Source organism: Capra hircus, chromosome 23, assembly GCF_001704415.2.
Source record: "Capra hircus breed San Clemente chromosome 23, ASM170441v1, whole genome shotgun sequence".
Classification (NCBI taxonomy): Eukaryota; Metazoa; Chordata; class Mammalia; order Artiodactyla; family Bovidae; genus Capra; species Capra hircus.
In genome coordinates this window covers 33,400,117-33,423,989 of record NC_030830.1, presented here as the reverse complement: position 1 = coordinate 33,423,989, position 23,873 = coordinate 33,400,117, and the positions used below count along the sequence as shown (strand labels likewise).

The 23,873-nt window shown below is 56.0% G+C and overlaps 1 protein-coding gene across 4 annotated transcripts in view; it reads left to right on the top strand.

The window, feature by feature from the left end:
- FOXP4 (forkhead box P4) overlaps window positions 1-23,873 on the top strand; it is a 51,304-nt gene that overhangs the window by 14,868 nt on the left and 12,563 nt on the right. For all 4 annotated transcript variants that reach the window (XM_018039055.1, XM_018039053.1, XM_018039054.1 and 1 more), the window contains exons 2-5: window positions 2,402-2,636; window positions 15,318-15,413; window positions 21,941-22,063; window positions 22,577-22,663. In XM_018039055.1, coding sequence (XP_017894544.1) covers window positions 2,418-2,636; window positions 15,318-15,413; window positions 21,941-22,063; window positions 22,577-22,663 — 525 coding nt within the window. In that variant the 5' untranslated portion in view covers window positions 2,402-2,417. The remainder of the gene's footprint in view (window positions 1-2,401; window positions 2,637-15,317; window positions 15,414-21,940; window positions 22,064-22,576; window positions 22,664-23,873) is intronic.

Genomic DNA, 23,873 nt, shown 5'->3' with positions numbered 1-23,873 from the left:
ATGTTGTTCACTGGGTGTCGCTCTATATCCTGCCCCCCCCCCCCAATAAAAAAGAAAAGAAAAGGACACTTCTGTTTGCATCCTCCTTCCTTTTTTCTCCTTTTCTCCAAACTTGCTGTCTGGTCAACTTTATGGTGTGTGTGGGAAGGGCGGCACTCTCTCTTACCCCAAGGATGAAACTGCTGGATTCCCTCTCCTTTCTCCTGTGCACACACACACACACACACACACACACAGCCCTGAAGCTCTGGTCTTTGTCCCCAGGGGCCCAGGAGTTCTCAGATCTCAGGGCAGCTAGACTTGGAATCAGGGCCAGGGTCAGGCCGAGGGAGAGCAGAGGGGCCCTGCTGTCTTCCCCTCCCCCTCGGGTAGCGGGGAGCCCAGGCCTGAGTGCAGGAAGGTGCTCTGTAGGCTGCTGGGGGGGACTGGAGCCCTGTGCTCTGGTGGGTGAGGATGGTGTCCATACCATCCATCATTTGGCAGCCGCCGGCCCCCGGGCTGACACAGCCATTAAGGCCTGAGACCGAGTGCTCAATCTCTTCCAAACCATCACCCCCAACCTTGCCCTTGCCCCCGGCCCAGCTCCTCTCGGAACCCAGGATTGGGAGCCACGGCTAGGGGGAGAGGGGTGGTTGTAAAAAGTCCTTGGGAACACGCAGAGAAAAAGGGACACTCCAGCAGCACGGGGTCACCCAGGAGGCCGCACAGGTCATCACAAGAGCAAGTGTGACGTGGCACACATGGACTTGTGGCCTCCCCATGGGCCCTCAGCAGTGCTCTGTACCCCCAGCTCCCCCCACGCCCTCACTGTCCTTCCCATTCTGCCAACACTGGGGACAAAAACAGCAAGGGGCTCAGTAGGGTGACGGGAGAGAATTCTTCCAGGGTGAAAGAGAATTTGGGAGCTGCCTCCTTGGAGAAGAAAGTAAGGCAATGAGTCTCTTCCAGCCGTTGGTCTATTAAGGCCCACTCGCACCCGTTTATTGGGTCAGGGACTCCATGTGTCTGTGGGGTCTGCAAAGGCCAAAAGGGAATCCAGAAGGGGAGGAAAGATCACCGACTGGCTTCCACCCCTTGATCGCTGTGTGATCTCGGCCAAGTCTTCGACTTCTCCGAGCCCAGGGCCTCCACCCTTACAAACAGAGAGAGGGCAGGTGAAGAAGGGACCGATCATCTGTTGGCCCTTAACTCTGCGGGTGATTTGTGTGTGCTGTTTTATTTACTTCTCACGGGACTCTGAGGCTGGGAGAAATTCCTTCTACAGACAAAGAAACTGAGAGAGATTTAGGGAGGTTAAGACTCCTGTCAGAGATCAGTAGTGGATACCAACTGTGTCTTGTTGGCTGAAATCAGTGTTCCTCTCAAGGGACTGTGGCTTTGGCGATAGCTGGAGACCCTAGCCTTTGAGAACAGCTCTGCCCACTGAAGCCCCCCATCTGCTTCGGTCTGTGTAACAGGTATCTGAGCTAGTGCACCGTCCATGAGATGCAGAAGGAACCGCAGGCCCCCTCCTCGCTGGCCTTGACCATCCCTGTCATACCCTCTTGTCCTGAGCATGTTTTTGCCATTGCTTGAGAGGCAGTTTGGGAACGTGGGGGAAGAAGACACTGGATTCAGGCCTTGGCTCAGCCTTGGGTAAATCTCCTGACCCTCTGGACCCTCGGTTTCCCATCTGTAAAATCAGGACGAAAGGAACGGTCTCCCACAATTCTTGTGAGAAGGGGTCTGGGTGCCTGCGGAGACAGTAAACACTGAGAATCAGCTTTGGGCCAGGCGCTGGGCTGAGGGCCTTAGAATGGAAGGTCAGGGATGTCGGACCACTGGCTGCCCCCTCTCCCGGAGCACAGCTCCAGGCCCAGCTGAGGGACTGGCATCCAGTAGTGGGTGCTGGGCAGACGGCGGCTGCCTGTGCTGCAGCGGGGAAAGGAGGCCCTGTCCTTGGGGAGCTCCGGGTCTGGGGGGAAATAAACACAACGGCCATCACAAGTGTTGAGGGGAGGCAATATGGTGGCTCCCAGTGAATACCTCAGCTGCTTTTCAGTCCTTGCAGACCCCTGCCCGTCCTGGCTCTGCCTTACACACTAGCCTGGAGGGAGAGGCCTGAACTGGTTTGAGGGTGGGGCATCGCCCCCTCGAGGAAATATGGGGCAATGGGGGCACCTCAGCTACAGTCTGGAGCTGCCCTTGCCTGGGCCTGGGGGGAGGGTGACATTAGGAGGGTCTGCACCCCAACAGGGGTCCCAGGGTCGGCCTCCAGGAAGTTGAGAGGGAGAAGCCGCCCCAGGGCTCGGTGGGGTTGTGTTGTCTGGGGACGGGGGTATTGGGGGGGCATCCCTTGCTGGCCCTGCCTGGCAGGCCTTCGTGCCTCAGCCCCTCCCCCACGTCTCTCCTCCCTCTCCAGGTCCCGCTAGAGCGACATGATGGTGGAATCCGCCTCGGAGACAATCAGGTCAGCTCCCTCTGGTCAGAACGGCGTGGGCAGCCTCTCTGGGCAGGCCGATGGCGGCGGTGGCGGCAGTAGCGGCGGCGGGGCTGCGGGCCCTGCCGCAGGCGGTGCATGCAGGGACTCGGCCGTGGGCGCGGACAGCAACGGCGAGATGAGCCCCGCGGAGCTCCTGCACTTCCAGCAGCAACAGGTAGGAGCCGGCACGCCTCCCCAGCCACCTGGGAGGGATACTGGACCCCTGCTCCTACATCCTGGCTCCCCCCGGGGCCTCCCCTCCCAGCCTAGCTGTCTTACCTTAACCTTCTTGAGAAGGTCCAACCAGCAGAGACAACCCCCCCTCCCTCTAGTGATCACTAAGGCCAGGGGAGAGCAGCCCTTCCAGAAAGGGTGGGGTGGCTGGGGGCCCTGAGATCTCCGGGCTTAGGCTCAGAAATGCCCACGAGGGCAGACAGATGGCTGGGCAGCAGGCTCGAGGTGGGTGCATCTTGGGCAGGCAGGCAGGCACCTGGGCTCTACTCCTGCACTGTGGCTAAGTTAACAAACAGGGTTGGGGGAGGGAGACCCCACTCTGGGTGTCTCCTCTTCGGCCTGGGGGGCTCTGCACACGTTGGGAGCTTTACTTTGTTTGTATTGTAATGCATTCCCCACCTGCACCTCTGCCTGGGGCCCCTGATCCAAGCTGTGAGTCAACTCACAGGCACCGGGGGTCAGCACACCTGGGAGGAGTTCCGAGCTGCAGGCAGAGGCAGGCCTCCATGTTTAGTGCCCAGACTGGAAACCTCTGTCTGTATCCTCCTCCCTCTTCCCCCTTCATCATTCCCACCCTAAACTGCAGAGTTCAGGAGTCCAAGACCAGCCTCTCTGAGGATCAGGAAGGAGGCCTTAGGGTGGGGAGCCTGGTTGGGTTATGACAGAGCAGGGGCCCCAGTTCCCAGCCCCACCCGGGAAAAAGGGAAAATCATGCTTGACAAGTTCAGGAGAACCGGCCCAGCGAGGGCTGGCCTTGGGATGCGCCTTCTCTTATTTGACTTTGGTTCTCAAGTCACTGCTGGTGGTGCTACCCCTGGGGGCCGGTCCTGCACGTGCCTCCCTGCCTGTGCCCCTCCCTGCCCTGTGTGCACAGGTGTGTGCCCCTATCACTCTCTTGCTCTCCCCCAGGTTTGCCCTGAGGCTCCTTCTCCCACTTCATAGCCCCTAAGGGGCCCTTTCCCTCCACACTTGAAGCCAGAGGTCAGATTGGAAGCAGCACTGTCAGAAGGCCGACTCTAGAGCTGGTTAGCCAGGACTGACTCAGGGAATGAACAAACCCAGGTTCCGTCTCCACCTCTCCTTCCCGGCAGTCCATCTGGGCCAGTCCTGGGTTTCCCTGAGCCTTGGCCTCTTGGCACCTGAAGCACAGGGACTGTTAGGATCAGATGCAATTTGGGTGTGAAATCCTTCCCCCCAGTGACTGATCCATACGGGTGTGAACAGAATTGAGGACTTTAAAAATCCCTTCCTCTTGCAAACAGTGGGAACTTGAACAGAAAAGGCCTGTCTCCTTTCTCCAGGGAGATGGTTCTTGGGAGTTCGCTGGTATCTCCCAAGCTTGCCTAAGCAGGTTCCCTGGGGAAGAGACCCACAGAGTCTGTACCATCTATGGGGGACAGAAGGTCAAAGGGCAGAACCCTACCCTTAATCAAAACAATAACAAAACACACCAGGCCAGAGATTTCCAAGGCCACCCATTTTGTGTGGGTGAAGACTTCTCCTATCGCACCTCTAGGCAGACAGAGCTATGAAAATTTGTGAAAGTGGAGGGAAGGCTAGGGGGAAAGTTTCTTTTAAGAAATTATTTAAAGAGAATACTGAGCGCCAGTGAGCAGCAGGATACGCGGGGAGTGGTGTGGGGTGGGGAGAGACGGGACTGTCTGTACTGATCAGGTTTCTGTGTTTCTGTTGCATTCAGGCCGGTGTTTTACCATCTATATTCCACGTTCCAGTTATCCCTGTTTGTTTTGGTGAATATCCCAAAGTCCTGGAAAATCCTATATCTGTTTCACAAATAAACTGGGGTGGAGATTTGGAGGCAGGCAGAGGGAGGGCTGGTTTATCCATTTGCACTCACTACGGGCGTAGTGCCTAGGGCCAAGGAAAATATTTGAGACTTAAAAAAGGTTTTCTTGGCTCCAAACTATGAAAAGAACCCTGCAAAATTAAAATTACAAAATTGTCAATTAAAAGGAAACAGTCTGTGGGCCATCCTTCTGCCCCCGATATATTAGTGACGCTTTTGGGGGTGGGGCTTCAGGGTAACGATTTCTGGATACCCCCTCCCCCCCAACAAATGTCTCTGACTCTTTGTTGGGAGAGTGAATGGAGGAAGAGGGCTGGGCCCAGCAAGTGCCTGCTCCCTCTCAACCTCAATCAGGAAGTCCTTGGAGGACAAACAAAAACCATGCCTCTGTTTGATGCTTTGGTTCTTTAATCCCCTTACCTTCTCGGGGAAGTTTGTGTTGTTCTTATTCCCACATCACAGATAAGGGGGCAGCCAGAGGCAGCAGTGACTTGTCCAGGTGCCAGGGATGGTAGTTCTCGGTTCTCCTGGCTCCTAGTGTTTCCTCGTGCAGGGCTCAGCTCCTACCACACTTCGCAGTCCCTGAGGCAGCGAGGCCTGGTGCCTACTAGGTGCTAAATAAACCACTGTTGGTGAGTGAATGAGAGCTCTCCACTCTCAGGCTAAAAGCGCTCTTAAAACAAACCAACAAAAAGCAGCGCTGGCCGCCGGCTCTAAGTGGCCACTCCAGAGGTTGTGAGTGGGTCTGTGGGTGGCGCCCTGGTCCCTCCTCCTTGTGCCCCCGTGGCGCCTCTTCCTCTGTCCGTCTGTCCATCTGTCGGTTGGTCCCTGCCCCTCTGCTCTGGATAAACAAGCCCTGGAAATGCAGTCTTGGCCTTTGGGAGTAATGAGTTGACAAAGGAGAGAGAGAGATAAACAGGGCGAGTCAGAAGTCAGGCTGGTGACAGGACTTTAGGCTGAAACAAACAGTGCTGAAGAGGGCAGCCACGTCACTCTGGAACAAGAGGCCCCGGTTTCCATGCAACAGCAGGCCGAGAGCTTGTTTAAACAGAGGCGGCCAGGGGGTGGGGGTAGGGGGGCAGGGCTGGGCTGCCCAGCCCTGTCTGACTGGAGAGAGGGTCCCCGTCTGGTCTGGCTGCCCTGCCTCGGTCCAGCAGCCAAGGCCCCAGCTTCCTGCTCCCTCCTCCCAGCCCCTTTTTGGTGAGTGGCAGAGCCACACTGCCTCCACTCTGTCCTTGGGGCTTTCACCTGGTCTCCAGTCTCCTGGCGAGTCTCCCCTGAGGAGGAGGCAGGGGAGGACTGTGAGCCTTGGAGCGCGCATTCACTCAGCAAACATGCATGGAAGCTTGTTTTGCACCCAGCACCCTGCTGGCCCGCTGGGGTTAGTGATCCTGTTAGAGATGCCTTGAACCCAACAGGCGTGCCAGCTGCCCAGCAACCCCTGCCTTCGCTCATCAAGCCAAAGTCTTCCTTGGCCCATATTTCCCCTCTAGGGTGGCATTTTTTCTTTGAAGGTTGCCCTTGCATTTTCTGCTAATCTGACTTCACCTGTATGAACACGTTCCCATTGCATAGGGCTTTCCCCGGGGTCTCCACAAATATCCTTTGGGCTCTCCGATGAGGGCACAGCCAGGGCTGGGAGAAGTGTGTGGCAGCTCTGGGGAAGTGAGGTGGAGGGCCTGTGGAGGTTTCGGGGGCCAGGCGGGATGCTCGCTGGACTTGGGGCCAGGGGGACTGGGCCAGGCAGGCGGCGGGGTGGGGGGGGTGGGCAGCGGGCAGAGCGGCTGGGCTGAAAGGAGTCGGGGCCTCCAGAGCCGCCACTCCTATTGTCCTCTGGTTGCGGGGGTGACAGGTCAGCAAGGGTCACGGGAGGGTTGCCTAGCGTCTGGGAACTCCCACTGCAGTTGCTGTGGCAACCAGGCCAAATCCCACCCTGTTCACATCCTGTGAGGAGATTCAGAATGGTTGGGGGGCTCTGCACATTAATGGGCTTTTACCTCAGCCCCCTCCATAGAGACGGGGCTGGGCAGTGTCAGGGAGCTGGGGGAAGGAAGAATGGAAGAGATTTTCCTTTCCCTCTCCCATCTGGCTCTCCTGGGGGGATGGGGTGGAAAAGGGGGAGTCTTCGGAGGTGAATTAGCACAGACACCTCACGCGTGCAGTCAGCAGTTGCCTTTCGTCTGCAGGTCTGGGGCCCATTTCTTCAAGTCTTCACTCCCGCCCCAGATCCCGTTCTTTCATCTCTGGTCCCACACCCTCCAGACTCCCCTTCTCTTTCTGTAGAATGAGTCCTTTCCCAGGAGGTGCTGGGGGCCCCCGAAGGGAGAGTCAGGGCCCACACTCCTCAGAGGGGAGACTTAGAAAGTTCATGCGAGGGAGGTCCCAGACTTGCGGACAGCTGCAGGGAGTGTTAGAAACTCCCTGCGTCCCTCCTGCCTGGGAACAGGGGCCAAGTGGGAGGTGGGGCCAGGTAGTAAGGTGACGGGCAGGGTCCTGAGAGGGCCAAACTCCCCTTCTCATACCCCTCCTGGGTAACTAAGCCAAAGGCCCCCCTGTTTTGCATGTCTGCCTCCTGGTCCGACAGGAAAGGAAGTTTCCCTAAGCGGGGAGAGAAAGGTAGAGGAGGGGTGTCCCCAGGCCCCTGCTTCCTTGGGACTAGGAAGGAGACTGCCCACTGTACCCTCAGGCTTCCCTTCTGCTGTGGAATTCTGAGACCCCCCTCCTCCCACCCTCCCACCCCCGCCTCTTTCATCTCCCTTTTATACCAGAGTTCTTGTCCTTACTGATAAGGAGTTTGGGGAGGATTGAGGGGGAAGAAGGTGAGTGTTTCCTCTTCTAAGGGTGAAGGACTGAAGCCAGGTGGGCACATCCCAGGACCCCCTCTCAGTGGGTCAGCTAGGTGTTCTCCTGAGGGAGCCCCAGTGGGAGTCGGTGGGGAGGGAACCGTATGCCCCGCACAGCCCCCACTCCAAACCTCACTCTTAGGGCCCCTGCAGGGTGGCTAGCATGAGGGCAGTGGCTGGGTTCACAGTGGCCCTGCACCCAGACCTGGGAGCAGACCCACTTCCAGAGAACTCCAGTTACTGGGACATGTCTAGGAGGGGAAGCGCCACCACCCTGCAACCCTCAGCCCACAGTGCTTCAGTTCCTTCCGGACGCCACTGTTGGACCTTCCTGGGGAGCTGGTTTTGGCCCCGAGAGGCTGCACCCATGCCTCTGGGGCAAGAATGGAGGGGAGGGCCAGCCTCTAGGGAGGACCTTGCCCTTCTGGGCCGTGGTGGGTTCTTTTGTTAATCATCTTCCTTGGAGGGGTCGCATTCTCAACACACTTGTTGGGGAAGGGGTCCTGAAACTGGGCTGTGTGTCTCCCACCCACATGGGCCTGCCTGTATCTGCGTTGCTGGTTTTCATTTTAATGGTTCTAATTTGAGAATGTGCCGATGTCATTTTTACGAGGTTGGTGTAAAAAAAATTTACAGCCTTACCCAAAAAGCTTTTTTTTTTTTTTTTTCCAAGGGAAAAAGGTGTAGAATCACTTCGGGGGTTTTATGGTCTCCTCTCCCCCATCCTCCATGCCCCTCCTTCTCAGCGTAATTTCATTTTTATGTCTCTTTGCTGGAGGATAAAGCCTGGCTGGTGGAGAGCCTGGATCTCCCCAGGTCAGCACCCTTGGTGGTTGGGACCCCTGACTGCTGACCCTTCTCCCTGTCCCCTTTCCCTCCACACTCTGGTCCCAGAGGACTTGTATTTCAAGGAGTAGACAGAGGTTTCCTGTACCAGTCAACAAGTACTTATTAGGTACCTACTGTTTACTAGCAGTGGGTTAGGTATCTGCTCTCAAAGATGACAGCCGTTCTTGCTTAAAATTCTCCAGCAATTTTTCCTCGAATATAGAATGCAATAAAAAACCAGCATCCCTGTGATCTGGCTGCCACTCATTCCTGAGACTTCCTTGGAAGCTTGGCCACACTGGCCTTTTTGGTTCATAACGCTCCAGCCTTACACCTGCTTCTGGACTCTTGTACCAGCTCCTTCCAGTCGTATATCCGTCCCCTGAAAGAGTAGCCCCCTCATCCTCAGTGTGTCCTCGGAGGGGTCCTCCCTGGCCGTACAACCTAAGTAACCATCCCACCGTCCTGCACAACATGGCCACCATCTCACAGCTCGCTTCATTGTGTTACAGCGTCTGTCTCATTCTATTAGGATGTGAGCCCAGTTAAAGCAAACACACCGTGTCCCCAGTGTCTAGGACAGTGTGGGTGCCCTGCGGGACTTCATAAATACCCCCTGGGTTATGGATAAAGGAATCAAAAGTCATGTTCCAGGGGGACAGGTGATCAGGTGATAGGCCTTTCTGGGAGGGCTTTTCAGGTTTGGGGTGGGCTGGCCCCCTAAACACCCTGCTAGGGCCCCTTCCTCTAAATCTAGCCAGCTCTCAGTTGAAACTATCCAGACAGTTGAGATCCCAATTTTGCCAAAATTAGCTAGATGCAAACAAAAGTTTCAGTTTTGTTTATTTTGGCTGCCCTTCACCACCATTGGAATTAAACCAGAGTTTTAATTCCCGGGGGTCCTCCATCCTCCCTGCCCACCTCCTGGCCGCACTTCCCCTGTTCAGAGCCCATGTCAGGCCCAGGGGATTCAGGTTCTGCTTCAGCTGCTGTGTGACTCTGGGCACTTCACTGCCTGTCTCTGAATTTCCATTTCCTTATCGATAAAGTGAACTACATCAGTGTTTTGCAGATATTTTTGCTGGAATCTGTTGTAAGAAATACCTTTTGTTTGGAGCAGCAGCGCAGTTTCATGAAACAATGCTTATGCTTATGTATTAACTCTGATATTTTCGTGTGTGTGTGTGTGTGTGTATTTTTTCCTTGTTTTTGACCTTCTCAATTGATATTCTATGACCCACCATTAGATCATGGCCAGGCCAGCACTTTGGAAAACACCAGACTAGATAACCCTCTAACCCTCCAGCTCACCAGTTCTGTGATCTGTGTGATTCTGCTCTGTTCTCAAAGTTCAGTCCTTCAAGCTTGTCTTCCTGAGCACCACGTCCTCACACACACATGGACACGCACACGCACACGCACACAGCAAGGCTGGGACCCCAACGCAGACCTGGAATCCTCTAGCTTGGAGAAAGAACTGGTAAACTTCCCTGCACCTGACCTCTGCACAGAGGTCACTGGTCCTTCCCTGAATTCTCCCAGACAGAAATGAGGGTGTGGTCTCATCCCGTAGATGAGAGACCCTTCTGCCCCAGGACTTGTTTTTCTTTTCGTAGCAGCTCCCAGTTGCCCTCCAAGCACTAGCTTCATTCCCCTCCATCCTCATGGCCCTCCCTGGGTGCCATCCGTTATAAACCATTTGTTCCTAATTGTGGAGATCCTGCTAATGACTTCTGAATGGGCAGTGGGGGGAGGAGAGTTCGGCTTCATTAGCGAGACTGAGTTCTTAGGCTTGAGGGGGGAGTGGGGGTGGGTGTAGATGGAAGAGGAGTTGGTTCACAAGTCCTTCTGGTGGCAGTGGGCAAATGATCAGGAGCTGCCTGGGAAGGTAAAAGATTAATAATCACCATCACAGGAGTTAACGTCCATCCAGGACCTGCTGGGGTCGCACTGTGCAGAGTACTCCATGCACACTGTCTCATGTATTCTTCACAACAAACCTCTGAGCTGACTACAGGGTTATTCCCATTTTACAGAGGAAGAAACTGAGGCTCAGAGCAGGACTTAGCCAAGGTCATTCAGTAGATGGTAGAGCCAGGATTTAGATCCAGATCCCTTTGACCAGGGTGCAGGCACTGAAAGGACCAGTGCTGCCTCCTTGAGAGGAAAACTAGACCTCACTTCCCAAACCATAGAGCTGAGCATTTGGTTTTCAGTCTGAGGGGTGGAGGGAGACGGAAAATAAGCTTGAAAAGGCCAAATGGTTCCCAATTTCCTATTGCTCCCTGAGCCCTCCATGCCTTCTCCCTGGTGGGATTTTTTTTTTTTTTTTTGGCTATACCATGTGGCTTGTGAGATCTTAGTTCCCAGCCCCAGAATCAAACCCTTGCTCCCCGGCAGTGGAAACAGAGTCTTAACCATTGGACCTCCAGGGAATTTCCGACCCTGATGGGATCCTAAATGCCTCTTTCCACCAAAAGCTGTATCTGGGTATCTCTGGCCTGCAGGGAGGGGAAACTGAGCCCACTTTCCTCCTGGGGAGATTGTTTTTTTGGTCTTTCCCCCCTTTCATCCAGCTGTACCTCCCCTTCACATCTAGACAGCTGCAAGCTCCCAAGACTTCGGGGAAGGCACATTTGTAGGCCTCACCGGATTGTGCATGAGATCACAATGATCTCTCCATGGGGTTGAGGGCGGCTGGGCAGTTGGAGGTGTCTGAACTCCACTTCCTAGCTATGGGACCCTGGGCCTCAATTTCCTTGTCTGTCAAATGAAGCCAGTGACACCTGCCCTGTCTAGCTCAAGGTTGGGAAGCTTCACCCAAATGTAGAAGTGCTTTGAAAACTGCCAGGCCCTGTTCACATGCTGGCTCCTGAGCTCTGTGTCATTCTGGGCCTGCCTTCAGCCTAGACTCAAGTGCCTTTCACAAGGGTGTCTGCCAGGTGCTGGTGACCGGGGCAGGAACCCACAGATCCATTTAACAATGTCTCTGTTTTCAAGGAGGCCAGGACCTGGTCGTCATCAGCGGAGAAGGTGGGGCTGCATTTGTCAAGGTTGGGGGGGCGGGTGTCATTTCCCACGTGTCTCAGAGGTGGGCAGTCTGCAGTGATGTATCAGGCCCTAGCTGAGGCAGGCAGGGTAGACTTACGCCTGTAGTGCCAGGGTGGTGACTGTGAATCGGACAGGGCTTTAGGAAGTCTCAGAACTACCTGATCCCGTGGATGACCACCGTGGGGGAGGACTTCCTGGGCCAAAGGGCCTCTCCTGGCCTGCCCTTCTCCTCCTGGAGCACCACCCCTGGCTAGGGGTCCAGATGGGGGTGAGGATGAAGCAGTATCACAGTGCACTAAGCATAAGTGACCCAGGACATCTGGGGAGGGGAGCTTGGGCCTCAAACCCCTGTCCACCCATCATCACCCACTCCTGGGCAGCTATAGGTGGAACCAGGTCCCTCACTGTGTCGGGTGTTGGGGCTGGGCTGTAAACAAAGTCCATGAAATGAGCATGTGCTGGCCACTGTGGCCTCCCCCATCTCCTCTGTCACCCCTCAATCTTCTCCAAGCCAGTAACGAGGCAAGGGGCCGTGAAAGTGAACGAGTGAGTAAAGGAGGAATGAATGAAGTGCCTGGAGGAACAAACCCCGAAGGCTCTCCAGCCTCTCTGTCTGCTTACCCCCAACACAGCTTGATTTTCTGTCCCTGGAAGTGGTTTCAAGGTCCCCAGACTTGCTGTCCATTTCTGTTGCCCGTTGGGTGGGGGTCGCTATGCTTTCTCCCTTCTCCCTTCACCCTCCTGCTGAGTCCTGGTGAGCCTGCCCTTCCAGACTCCAGTCAGCGCTGCCACCACCCCTGGGCTCTGGCGCCCATTGCCGCTCTGGGATAGTCCATGTTCTGTTTCTCTTGTTTCCCCAGCACCTAGCACAGTCCGGGGCACACTGGAAACCAGAAGAAGGAGTGTGGGGAAGGCTGGGAGGTCAGAGGAGGTGACGCGCTGGCCAGGCCTAGAATCTCACCTGGCCTAACGGGAGGAAAGCTCAGAGTGGTAGGAGTAGGGGAAGTGGAGATGGGGCGGGGTGGGGGGGGGGGTGCGGTGATGAGGGCCTGCCTCAGGGAGTTCTCACAGGAATGAGATTGTAAGGCCCTGTCATTTTTTTCCCCTGTAAGTCTTGTAATTTCATGCTCCAGGGGCCTACAAAGTAGGAGAGTGGGGAGTGAATTCAACCCCCCCAGGCCACTCCCCCCCGCCAGGAGACTGATCAGCGTGCCCCCCACAACTTCCCCTGGAAATCCTTCCCATGTGGCTCCTCTGTTCTTACTAGAGATGTGGGGTGCATCCTCCCCCTACCCTGACCAGCGTCCTCTCTGGGTCACCTGGGCTGCCAGCTCCTGACCCTGACCTTTCTACCCCATATCTACCTTTGGAGGACATAGAGCATCTGTCTAGCTTGTCTCACTAGACCTGGGGGGTGGTCCCTAGAAATGAGGCACATAGAAGCAGAGACCCTTCCTGATGGCAACTCGGCCACCTCCTTTCCTCTCCCCACCCCACACCTCCTCCCACAGCCTCTCGGAGCCCTTGACTCAGGTCAGATTTCTACTTTCTGATGTGTGTCTTGAAGAAAAGCACCCCTGGGCCACTTCTCCAGGCTGAGGTCTACAGAAAGAAGGGCATGGGGGAGGTCTAGGATCTGAAGCGCTGCTGAGGGCCATGCTAATCTGGATCCCAGTTCTTCCCAGGGACACGTTCCCATAAACACCAGGGTGTGTTTAGATGCTGTCCTAAGGTGAAATAGATTTAAGCCTCCGGGAGGCTCAGCTGTTCAATGAAAGGGCTGCGAAGGGGGTGTGCCTTTATGCTTGGTACACAGTGGGCTCCCTGAGTGTTTGCAGTGGGGGCCGGGGGAGGTATGCATGCATCCGTACCCTCTCTTTCAGAGCCGCCTTGGTGGGGCTCAGCTTGCAGTGGGCATGGGAGTGGAAGTCCACATGAGGGTAGACAAGGGTTTGTGTGGGCATATGTGCGAGGGGGCCACAGGTGGATTCATTTAGTAGGTGTGCTGGGGAGAGGCTAGAGGAGGTGACAAAGAGGAAGGTGGAGAGATTCAGAAGGGAAAGGAGCAGATCCTGAGAATGCCAGCTGTGTGCCAAGCACTGGTCCTTTAATACCCCCATCCCCCACATGTTTCGGAGCTGGGTGGTGGCCCAGGTTTGCAGAGCAGGAGGTCTTGATGCAAGGACAGGGGATAACTTGCCCATGATCACCCCACGGGGGTGGTGGGGGCGGTGGCACAGCTGGACTTCACACTCAGGTCTGCCTGATGCCAGAGCCTGCTGTCCATGGCCTGGACACGACCACTCCAGGCCCCGAGGAGGTCTTCAAGGAACCTGGGGACAGACAGGCTTTTTGCTTCTGGAATGTGGATTCAAAACTAGTCCTGTACCCCCAGCCTCTGTACCCACTACTGACCTGGAGTGGGAGGGGGTGTGGGTGAGGGGCAGGGATGGAGGGCTTGGCAGACCCTACAGAGAACTTCCTGAGCCCTCCCTTCCTACCAGACCTCTCCTGCTCAACCTCCCACTCACTGCCCATCTGCCCACCTCCCTTACCCACTGACTGGCCAGAGATGCTCCTCCTGCAAACTGTGCGCTTCCCATTCCCATGATCCCATGATCCCACCACCTCAGAGTCCAGTCTGAGCCACCTTGGCCTCACTGATAGTTCACACTCCCTTCAGGATTTAGTTCAATTCCCCAAGTGCCAGGATGTCCTGGGCCCAGACCGCCCTGGACTTGTAAAGCCATGCAGTGCTCAGATCCTCATCCACCCAACTGTGTGCTCTGACTTCAAGTGGATGATATTCCCATGAGCCCTCAGACTGACCACCTAGTAAGACAGATGGCTTGGGAGCCAGGCTTCTTGGCCTCAAATCCTAGCTCTGATGCTTCTGAGTTATGTGATCTTGGGCATATTACTTAACTTCCTGGAGACTCAGTTTTCTTATCTGTAAAATGGGTCTGATAATCCCTACCTCACACCTTCCCAGGAGAGGATCAGATGAGATTGTCCCTGTAAAGTGCCTGACATGTTTGTAGTAGATGCTCGACAAATAATCTCTGTTAATGTTAATACTTTCTCCTGGATCATTGTTTGACCACCCACCCTTCCGTTTGCTCCCCCATTGACACGTGTGTTATGTGCTCGGTCATGTCCAACTCTTTGGGACCCCATGGACTGCCCTCCAGGCCCTTCTGTCCATGGAATTTTCCGGCAATACTGGAAAATACTGGAGTGGGTTACCATTTCCTACTCCAGGGGGTCTTCACGACCCAGGGATTGAATCCACGTTCCCTGCATTGGCAGGCGGATTCTGTACCACTGCCCTCATTGAGTCCCAACAGTTCTAGAGTGAGTCCCTACAGGCTCTGATCCCCAAAGCCTGGTAGCTTCTCTCAGTGACTCCTAGCTTTCTCCACAAGCCCAGGTGGACCCCGTGACCCTCTTGTTGTAGGCACGTGTTCTGGGAAATAAACTCACTCAGGACAGTGCAGATAGTGGAGTGCAGTTTATTACACCGGCAGGCCCAAGGCAGAGTCTCCTCTTAGCCAAGGACCCCGACCAGCATTTGTGAACATCTTTCATACCCCATGTGTATGTGTCTGAACCCACCACTCCAAATTCCTTGAGACTTACATAAACCAAGGAAAATACAATCCCCAAAACCCCATCATTCACATGCTATGTGCTCATGTGCTCAAACAAACAATTAGCCAATAATCAATAAACCCGAGGTTACACTCCGATAGATACAGAAAAATTTATGGCCTGTCTGGAGGAAGGGGTGATCTAGTGTATGGTTTCTCTTAGGCGATGAGTAACCTAGATACGCTCTTCAAGGTTCCCCTGTCTGGAGGGGGTCTTATCCTTCTGTTGTTGTTTTCATAGGCACTAAACAAAGAGTTCAGAGTCCATTGGAAAGGTGGCCGAGCATGATCAGCATGAACAGGCCTAAGATGGAGTCAGGCCCTATGAATTCCTTCTTCACTTTCATTCCCACGACCTTCCACGTGAACCTGATCTCCTCCCCTTCATTCTCTCCGAATGTCCCCTAGAGCTGCTGGAAAACTGATGCACCCCTGTCTTGCAGGCTCTCCAGGTGGCCCGGCAGTTCCTGCTGCAGCAGGCCTCGGGCCTCAGCTCCCCAGGGAACAACGACAGCAAACAGTCGGCCTCTGCTGTGCAGGTGAGGAGGACACCGACCGGACTGGGCGGGGCTGGTCGGGGTAAACCGGACACCGAGGGAGGGGAGGACCCGCTGGAGAAGTGCTCTGGCCCATCCCCAGTGCCAGAGAGTGGGCAACTTCCCAGTGGGAGCCACAGTCACTGCCGGGTGGGTGGAGAAACGCTGCCCTCCCATCTGCACCTGACTTCCCCCCGCCCCCCCCTCCAAGCCAGTCGGCTCAGAGTCTGATTCAGCCCTCCTCTTCTGCACCTCTCTGCCCACCCCCTCTGGTCTCTCCCCAGCACTTCTGGGTCACTCAGCCTGTCCCTCCTCTCCCCAGCTCTCTCACTCGCTGAGGCCACCACGCCCAGCCCTCCCCCTACCTCGTCTCTCACCCACCAACCCTCTGTCTCCCCACGTTTCCTGTCTCTTGATGTCTCTCTGTCTCTTTTGTTTTCCTTTGCACAATCTGCCCTTTTTTCCCCCTCTCCCTTCCCCCCAGTGTGCTGGCCCATCTGGCCGGCTGGGGGAGGGGAGATGGGGTGGGGGCGGGGGTAAGCCAGGCCTTCTGTTTACCTTTTGTGTCACAAAGAACTTGGGAGAATTGCAGTCTGAGTCGGGGTGGGTCACAGCTCCGTGGGCAGCCCACCCCCCTCCCCATCACCGGGCCCAGCCACCAAGCTTCCTCGCTCTCCCCACCCCTCTTTGCTGGGAGGGGAGGGCACTCCGAATTGGGGAGAGGATTAAGCGGGGCTTTGAAAGGAAGTTTATCTAAGGGAGGAAGGGTGAGCAAAGCTGGAGCCTTAGGGGGTGGGGTGCTGAGGGAAGGAAGGGGGGATAAGAAGGGCAGGGCAGGGATGGGGTACTGGGTGCCTGGACAAGGACCCAGGCCTAGGTTTTGTCCTGGGGCTCTGAACGCAGATCTGTGTTTTATGTAAGTGCAGTCAAGAAGTTAAAGGTGCCAGACAGTGGCCCTCTTCTAAAAGCCTCCAATCCAAAGAGACATCTCTCAGGGGGAGGAGCCGGGCACAGAGGGGTAGTGGCCTGGGCGGGGGAGGGGAGGACAGAATCCGGAGAGCTGATGGGAATGAAGTATAAGGGTCTCCTGTCTCCTGTAGTGTCAAAACTGGGTCTGTTTAAACTAGGGAATGCACCCCCCCCCCCCCGCCCCCACCATCCCCCCGCCATCTGCCTGCAATGCAAGAGACCTGGGTTCAATCCCTGGGTCAAGAAGATCCCCTGGAGAAGGAAATGGCTACCCACTCCAGTATTCTTGCCTGGAGAATCCCACGGACAGAGAAGCCTCATGGGCTCTAATCCGTGGGATTGCAAAGAGTTGGACACAACTAAGTGACTAACACTTTCATTCTCCACCCCCCCTCCCACCCCCATAATATTCCTTGGGTCTGAAGTAGCCCTCAGGCTACTGTACTGAGTCTGTTCTGAGTTTTCTCCCCTAGGCCCAGCCTACTGCTTTTAGAATAGCTTGCATGCTCAGTCATGTCCGACTCTTTGCTACCCCATGGACTGTAGCCCGCCAGGCTCCTCTGTCCAAGGGATTTTTCAAGCAAGAATTCTGGAGTGGGTTGCCGTTTCCTCCTCCAGGGGATCTTCCCAATTTATAGATCTGAACCCAGGTCCCCCGTGGCTCCTGCATTTGCAAGTGGAGTCTTTACGCTGTGCCACCTGGGAAGCCCCTGGTCCAGCCAATACCACCTTCTAAAATCAGGGAGGAGTCAGCTGGGGAATGGTTGGAATGTTCCCCAATCCAGAGAGGGTCTGTTGACCCAGTAAGAGGAAGGAGCTGGATGGTAGTTGGAAGGACCGAGAAAAGAAGGGATGCTGTGGAATCCTCCTTAGGAAACCACCCCCACCGCCAACAGTGAGAGAGGTCACTCAACAAACACTTACTCAGTACTTCCTAAACTGATGACATTTACACGGTGCTTACCATGGGGCAGACACAGGTAGTTTACAAATATCATCCTATTTTATCTTTACCATCCTAGGAGACAGATGCTGTTATTAGCTCCGTTTTGCAGATGAAGCCACTCAGGCCCAGAGAGGTTAAGAAACATGGTCAAAGACACACAGCTAACAAGGGGCCAAGCCAGGATTTGAAGCCAAACAACTAGCTCCAGAACACACACTTTCCTGCCTGCATTGTGATGTTGTCACGTGCTACAGTAGTGAACCAGAGTCCCCGGTACAGAGGCATGGCCTGATGGTTCTCTGGGCTGCTGGAGATGGGGGTTCTTAGGGCCATGTCTGAACTTCTCCAGGAGCCTGGGGTCCCAGCCAATGATCCTCCTCCTCCAAACCTGGACACCCTCCTCGCCTCTCCTCCTCATGCTCAGGTTCAGTTTTCAAGGAAGTGGGGCTTCTGACCCCAAGTGAGGTCCAGGGCTTGGAAACAGCTTTTCTGTGATCTCACGGCTGGTGGGAGGACCCGGGAGAGTACATTATGTCAATCTGGAGTTTGAATAAGGTGAGTCAAGCAGCTCAGTGGCAGCCGCTTTCCCAGTAGTCCCCAACTCAAGGCAGGATCACCTGCCGGCTCACCCCCAAGCTGTGTTCACCACCCCTCTCTCAGAGCCAGCTTCACAAGAGTTTCTAATGCCAGGTTAGGTCTCCAGCTCCAGCCTAGAGATTGCCTGGTTTGGGTCTGGGCCCAAAGCAGGGAGAGTCACTCACAGAAGGCAGTACAGGTAGCTAGGAGTTTCTTCAGAAGGGTGGTTGGGGCAGCCCCTTAGCTAAGCCAGCCACTGTCTCATCTTCTCAGCCCCCTTGCCATTCCTTGAAGTTCTTCTTGGTGTCTCACCACGATCTTTCTTGCTGCAGCTCCAGCCAGGACTGAGAACTACTCTCTGGTTATTCTCAAGGGTTATTTGCAACCTTGGCCTAGTCTCCCCACTCACCCATTTAAAAGAGGTTGAGTTTGGGTCCTTGATTCTGGCACCAAATTGTATCCATTTCAGCCTCCAAATGAGCCTCTTCTGTGTCAGGTGCCATCTCTGCCCCTCCCAGCCCAGCATACCACATGCATGGTGGTTGGAGGGCCCCGAGCCTAAGCAGGGTCGCTGAGGGCGGGGCTGGAGGCAGCTGGCGGCATTTTGCCCGGGGCTCACACTGCCAGGGCTTTTGTAAGCATTTAGCTGCCCTGGCCGCCCTCCAGATGGTGACTCACTGGCCTTGCCGAGCTGACTCGCTGACGATGCCCATCCTGACACATCCCAGCCTGGTGAGGGGGGTCACTGGGGACACCAGGGGAGCTCCAGTTCAGTTCTCAGAACCCCCAAGGGGCGCGAAGGGAAGGGATGGGTTCAGGCAGTCTAGGAGATCGGCAAGCAGCAGCCACCTCACTGACCTTTCTTGACCCTGCTGGGCCACCTTAGAGATGAGTACACACAAGGTAATCCGTCCAGATTGCTGCAGCCACCTCTCCAGCCAGCTGCTCGGCCAGTTGGCAGGAACAGCAGAGGCTGGGGAGGCCTTCCAAGGTCATCTCTTCCATTCCCCTGCCTCCAAGTAGGAAAGCCCCAAGGAAGGAAATGCCGCATCCTTTCCTGCAGGCCACTTGCAGTGACTCACAGTCCTGGTGCCTGGAAAGACCTCCCGGGTGTCTGGGCTCAGTGTTCCTGGCCGGAGCCCTGGCCATCTGCTCTAGGTCAGTCCCCACAACCACGAGCATGGGAGGGCCAGAACTCTGGTCTCAAGTGACCCTTACCGTGTAATGCTCCTGGGGCCCAAGTGCTGGGGTGCACTCGTGGAGGAGTGGGGGGGACAGAGGGAAAATGGAAAAGCCAGAGGGTTTTCAAAAGTAATTGTCTTTATGTTTGTGTAGAGTTTCATGACACACAAATAACTTCCACTTACCCCTTTTCCCATTGTCCCTCTAGGCCTCAGTTTTCTCATCTATAAAATGATGACCGTGATGGTGCCCTCTTCCCAGGGTGGCTATGAAAATTCAGGGAGATGATGCACATACAGGGCTTAGCCTGGTACATTATCAGTTGCCAACAACTTCCTCTTGAGTAGTCCTGTGAAGCAGGGCAGGCAGGCCTGCCCGACCCCAGTTAGCAGATGCAGAAAAGGAAGCTTAAGGGATTTCAAAGGACAGTCAGTGTCAGGGACAAGAACCTGGGTCACCTGACTCAGAAATCCATGACTCTGAGCTCATCACTACCTTTTTGGGGTCACCCAGCAAAGGATATACAGGCTGGCTCTGCAAGGCTGGGTGGGTCTGTGCCGTGGTCTGCCCCCCACCGCAGGCCCCTCCAGGGATGGGGACCAGAACAGCCCTGCAGCCTGACGTTTCCCTGTCTTCTCCAGTGACAGCTATAAAGAGGGAGGTTGGGCGTTGGAATCTCCAACCTTTTTGACCCCTTCAGCTCTCTGGATGGTTCCATTTCTGCTCATTCTCCCAGCCCTTCTCAAGAGCTGCTCAGATGGGGCAGGCAGTGCAGGACCTGGGCACAGTGGGAACTATGGAGCGCACAGACCTGGGCATGAATTCCAACCCTGCACTTGGGGCACCCTCATTCACCCGGTGTGACCATGGCTAAAAAGCAAGGTGCCCCTTCCAGGGATGTTTGCACAGAGATGGCTTAGGTAGAGGAGGGGAGCCCAGAGCTGTGGCTCCGCCACTGCCTATGGGGTGGGAGTGGTGACTTGTTGCTGTCCCTCAGTCCCCTGCATGTCCCCCGTCTGCCTGGGGATAACCTCACTGGTGGCTTCAGGCTGAGCCCGGCCCCGGCCAGGGATCCTGAGTGGAACCCCCTCCTCCTCTTCTGCCGTACTCATGAGGCTGCGGAAAGGTAAAAGGGCCCAGGAGTCCTCTGGGGACATAACCTGTCCTGTCCTGACCAGGACAAGTCTCTGCAGGACGCTCCTCCTGGACTGGGCCGCCAGCTCCCCTCCCTCCCTGCCCCAAAGTTGATCTGCAGGGGATGGTAACTCAGCTCAGGGAAGCATAAACTTACACTGAGTGCCTGTGGTGTGCCACCTCTGCTGGGGCTGTGCTGGGGCTGTGCTGGGGCTGTGCTGGGGCCGTGCTGGGGCCGTGCTGGGGCCGTGCTGGGGCCGGGGAGAGAGGCAGGAGATCAGAGTCTTGACCACGTAGGCCTTGAAGACTGATGGGGGTGGCCGATGGGCTGGTCAGGACACCTCTCCTGCTAAAGCAGGGCAACAAGACAGTGTTGCCACTTGGACTACCCTGGATACGAATGCCCAGCTTGGGGATTTCAGGGGAGGTGGGAACTGGGGGAAAGAATAATGGTACTGCTTTTCCCTGAATCTTCTGCCTGGAGCTGGATTCTCTGGGCCTCCTAGAGAGGCCTCACCCAGGGCGGGGGACAGAAAGCTGCCCTGTTTGAAAACCATGCATGTTCCAGCAGGATGGAGGCATCTCTCGCAGTCCGATCCCTGTTTTATGGGAGATTCTGGAGATGGCCAGTGACTTGCCAAGAGGTCACATGGCAAGTTCAGTGCCCAGCAAGGAGCAGTGGCCTGCCTCCCTGTGCCCCTGCCTGGTATTTCCACCCCACTTGGACCTCTGGATTTCCATCCACTCACCCAGGATGGCACTACCGTGCTCCCTGGGCATCAGCTCCAGGCCGTCTAGGCAGATGGGCTGGAGTACATGACATGGATGTGAGCTGGGCCAAAGTCCAGATCCTAGTGCCATGTGGGCATTTTGAAACCTTCCTGTGGCTGCAGGCTGCCCTCCTAGCCAGGCCCACCTTGTGGGTCCTGTTGTCAGAACACACTGAGTAGGAGTTGACAGTGGCTACATACTGCCCCTCCCCATCACTTGGTGGTCGTGGGGGAAATCCCGCAAAGCATGGGTTCTACTGACCAGTGTCACTAGGTTCTAATCTTCTCACACCAGGAACTGCATATAAGAGCTTCCCTGTGGTGGTTCAGATGGTAAAGAATTCAGCTGCAATGCGGGAGACCTGGGTTCAATCCTTGGGTTGGAAAGATCCCCTGGAGGAGGGGCATGGCAACCCACTCCAGTATTATTGCCTGGAGAATCCCCATGGACAGAGGACCCTGGCGGGCTACAGTCCATGAGGTTGCAAAGAGTTGGACACAACTGAGCGACTAAGCACAGCACATCTGCAGGCTTTGTTCTAAGTATTAGGTCCTTAGCCCCTGTGATAACCTTAAGAGGCAGCCACTGTCGCTACTTCCGAGACTGTCGCTATTTCAGAGACAAGAAAACCAAGAATAGGGACTTCACTGGTGGTTCAGTGATTAAGACTCCGCAGTTCCACGCAGGGGGCACAGGTTCTATCCTCGCTTGGGGAACTAAGATCCCACAGGTTCTATGGCCAAAAAATGTTTGTTTTCTAAGAAGAAAGAAAACCAAGAATGAAGGAGGTGAGTCACTTGTCTGGAGACACGGCTAGCAGGTGGCAAAGCCAGAATGTGAACCCAAGGCTGCTCACTCTGCAGTCACTCTGCCCTGCTAGGGGCGGGGCCCTGGGTGGGGGCCTCCGTGGGGCGGGGGTGGAGGTGAGGGTCTGACTCGGCCCATCCCGCAGGTGCCCGTGTCAGTGGCCATGATGTCGTCCCAGATGCTCACCCCCCAGCAGATGCAGCAGATCCTGTCACCCCCCCAGCTGCAGGCCTTGCTCCAGCAGCAGCAAGCACTCATGATCCAGCAGGTGAGTCTGCCCCCAGGCTGAGGGAAGGGCAGGGTGTTCTGGCCTCCCCACTCCCACCCTGTTTACTAGCAACATCACCAAGGGCCACAGCAGTGTCGGAAACCAGAGAGACTGCTCAGGCCAGACTGACCTGCCTTCCTCCAGGACAGCTGGGGAGAGGTCAGAGGTCAGGCCTCTCCCACAGCAGACCCCCTACCCCCTACACCCTCACAGCCTGCTGGCCCCACCTGTATCTCCAAACCCGAAGGGAGGGACAGAGAACATCCCCCACCTTTTCCTGACCTAAGGGAGAGGGAGGGCATGGAGTGTGGGGGAGGCTCCCCTTGCCCCTCTCAGTCCTGGCTCTACTCAGGGAAGCTCTCTCCATGCAGACTGCAGACCGGGGAGGGCAGGGCAGCCCTCCCTGCTGGGCCATCTGTCTTTCAGCAGCCCAGTCCTGAGAGGGCTGGTGCTGCCTTGGGGTCAGGAGTCCGGCCAGCGCTAACCCCCTCCTGCCCTGCTATCCATCCCCAGCTGCAGGAATATTACAAGAAGCAGCAAGAGCAGCTCCACCTCCAACTCCTCACCCAACAGCAGGCCGGGAAACAGCAACCCAAAGAGGTGAGGGGCTTGGGCAGGGCAGGACATGCCCTTCAAAGGACGCCTGCCCTTCCCCCGCCACTTCAACCCCGTCCTGGCCAGAGGCTGGGCATCCCAGAGTGGTTGGGAGAGAATTGCTTTGTGGGAACAGTAGAAAAATCAGGAGAGGCTGGGGAGGGGGTTGCGGCCGGGGGCGGGGGAGGGGGGTGGAGGCACATTCCTCCATCTCCCCTCAACCCAGTTCAGTCCTCTTCTCCTTGCTTCGTGTTGTGGGATGAGGAGAGCAGATGCGCTGAGCCCTGGGTATCTGAGCACGCACGTGTCGATGTGTGAGTGTCCTCGTTCAGGACAGGCTGCCTCGTGGTCCGGCCCTCTTCCTGCCTCCTCATCTCAGTGACCCAGCACCTCAGCCCTCCAGGCCTGGTCCTGAGAATCTTTCAGTCTCTTTAGCTCTATTCCAACTCCTGTCACATCCTGTAGCATCCTGTGCTGCCTCTCCAGGGGACCCCTCAGCCCACATCACTCTCCCTCTCTGTGCCACAGTGCCTCCTAAGGTTCCACACCAGGCCCTGTACCACCCCCAACCCCCTGCCCCTACCCCACGCCCCATTCCTGCCACCCACACACAGCCATGTTCTGAGTTGCCTCTTCCCAGGAGCTGCCTTGCTGTCACCCAGTCATTCCCTCCCAGCCTCAGCCTCAGCCTCCCCATCAGAGGTGTTGTATTTGTTACACTCTGTGCATTGTCTCTAGAGTGGGTTTACTGAGAAGCAACCCCCCCTCATCCTCCCACCTCCAGGGCGGGTGGGCCCAGCCATCCCTGCCTCCTAAGCACCCAGGACTTGCTTGGCTTCTGGGCCTTTAGAAGAGACTTACTGACAGACTGACTCGCTAGTGCTTGCGTGAAGTACTGAATGGGGGGGCGGGGGGGCTGGTAGGGAGATCAGGGGCCAGGGCAGGGAAGAGAGAGCCAGCAAGAGCAGAACAAGCAAGTGCGGGCGGCTGGCGGGCACCTGGGCAGCAGTGATGTGTCTGTTCCCCTGTCTGGTGACCTGTCGATGCTGATCTGTTAAAGTCCCATCAGACTCCTGGATTCTCTGTATCTAAGAAGCAAGAGAGGAGAGGAGCTGGAGGGGAGAAGGCCCCCTCCTCAGAGCAGAAGGGGGGCACCCCGGGCATGTGGGAAGGGTGCCCGCCAAGCAGGAGTGGCCCCCCGAGTCTGACAGGCTCA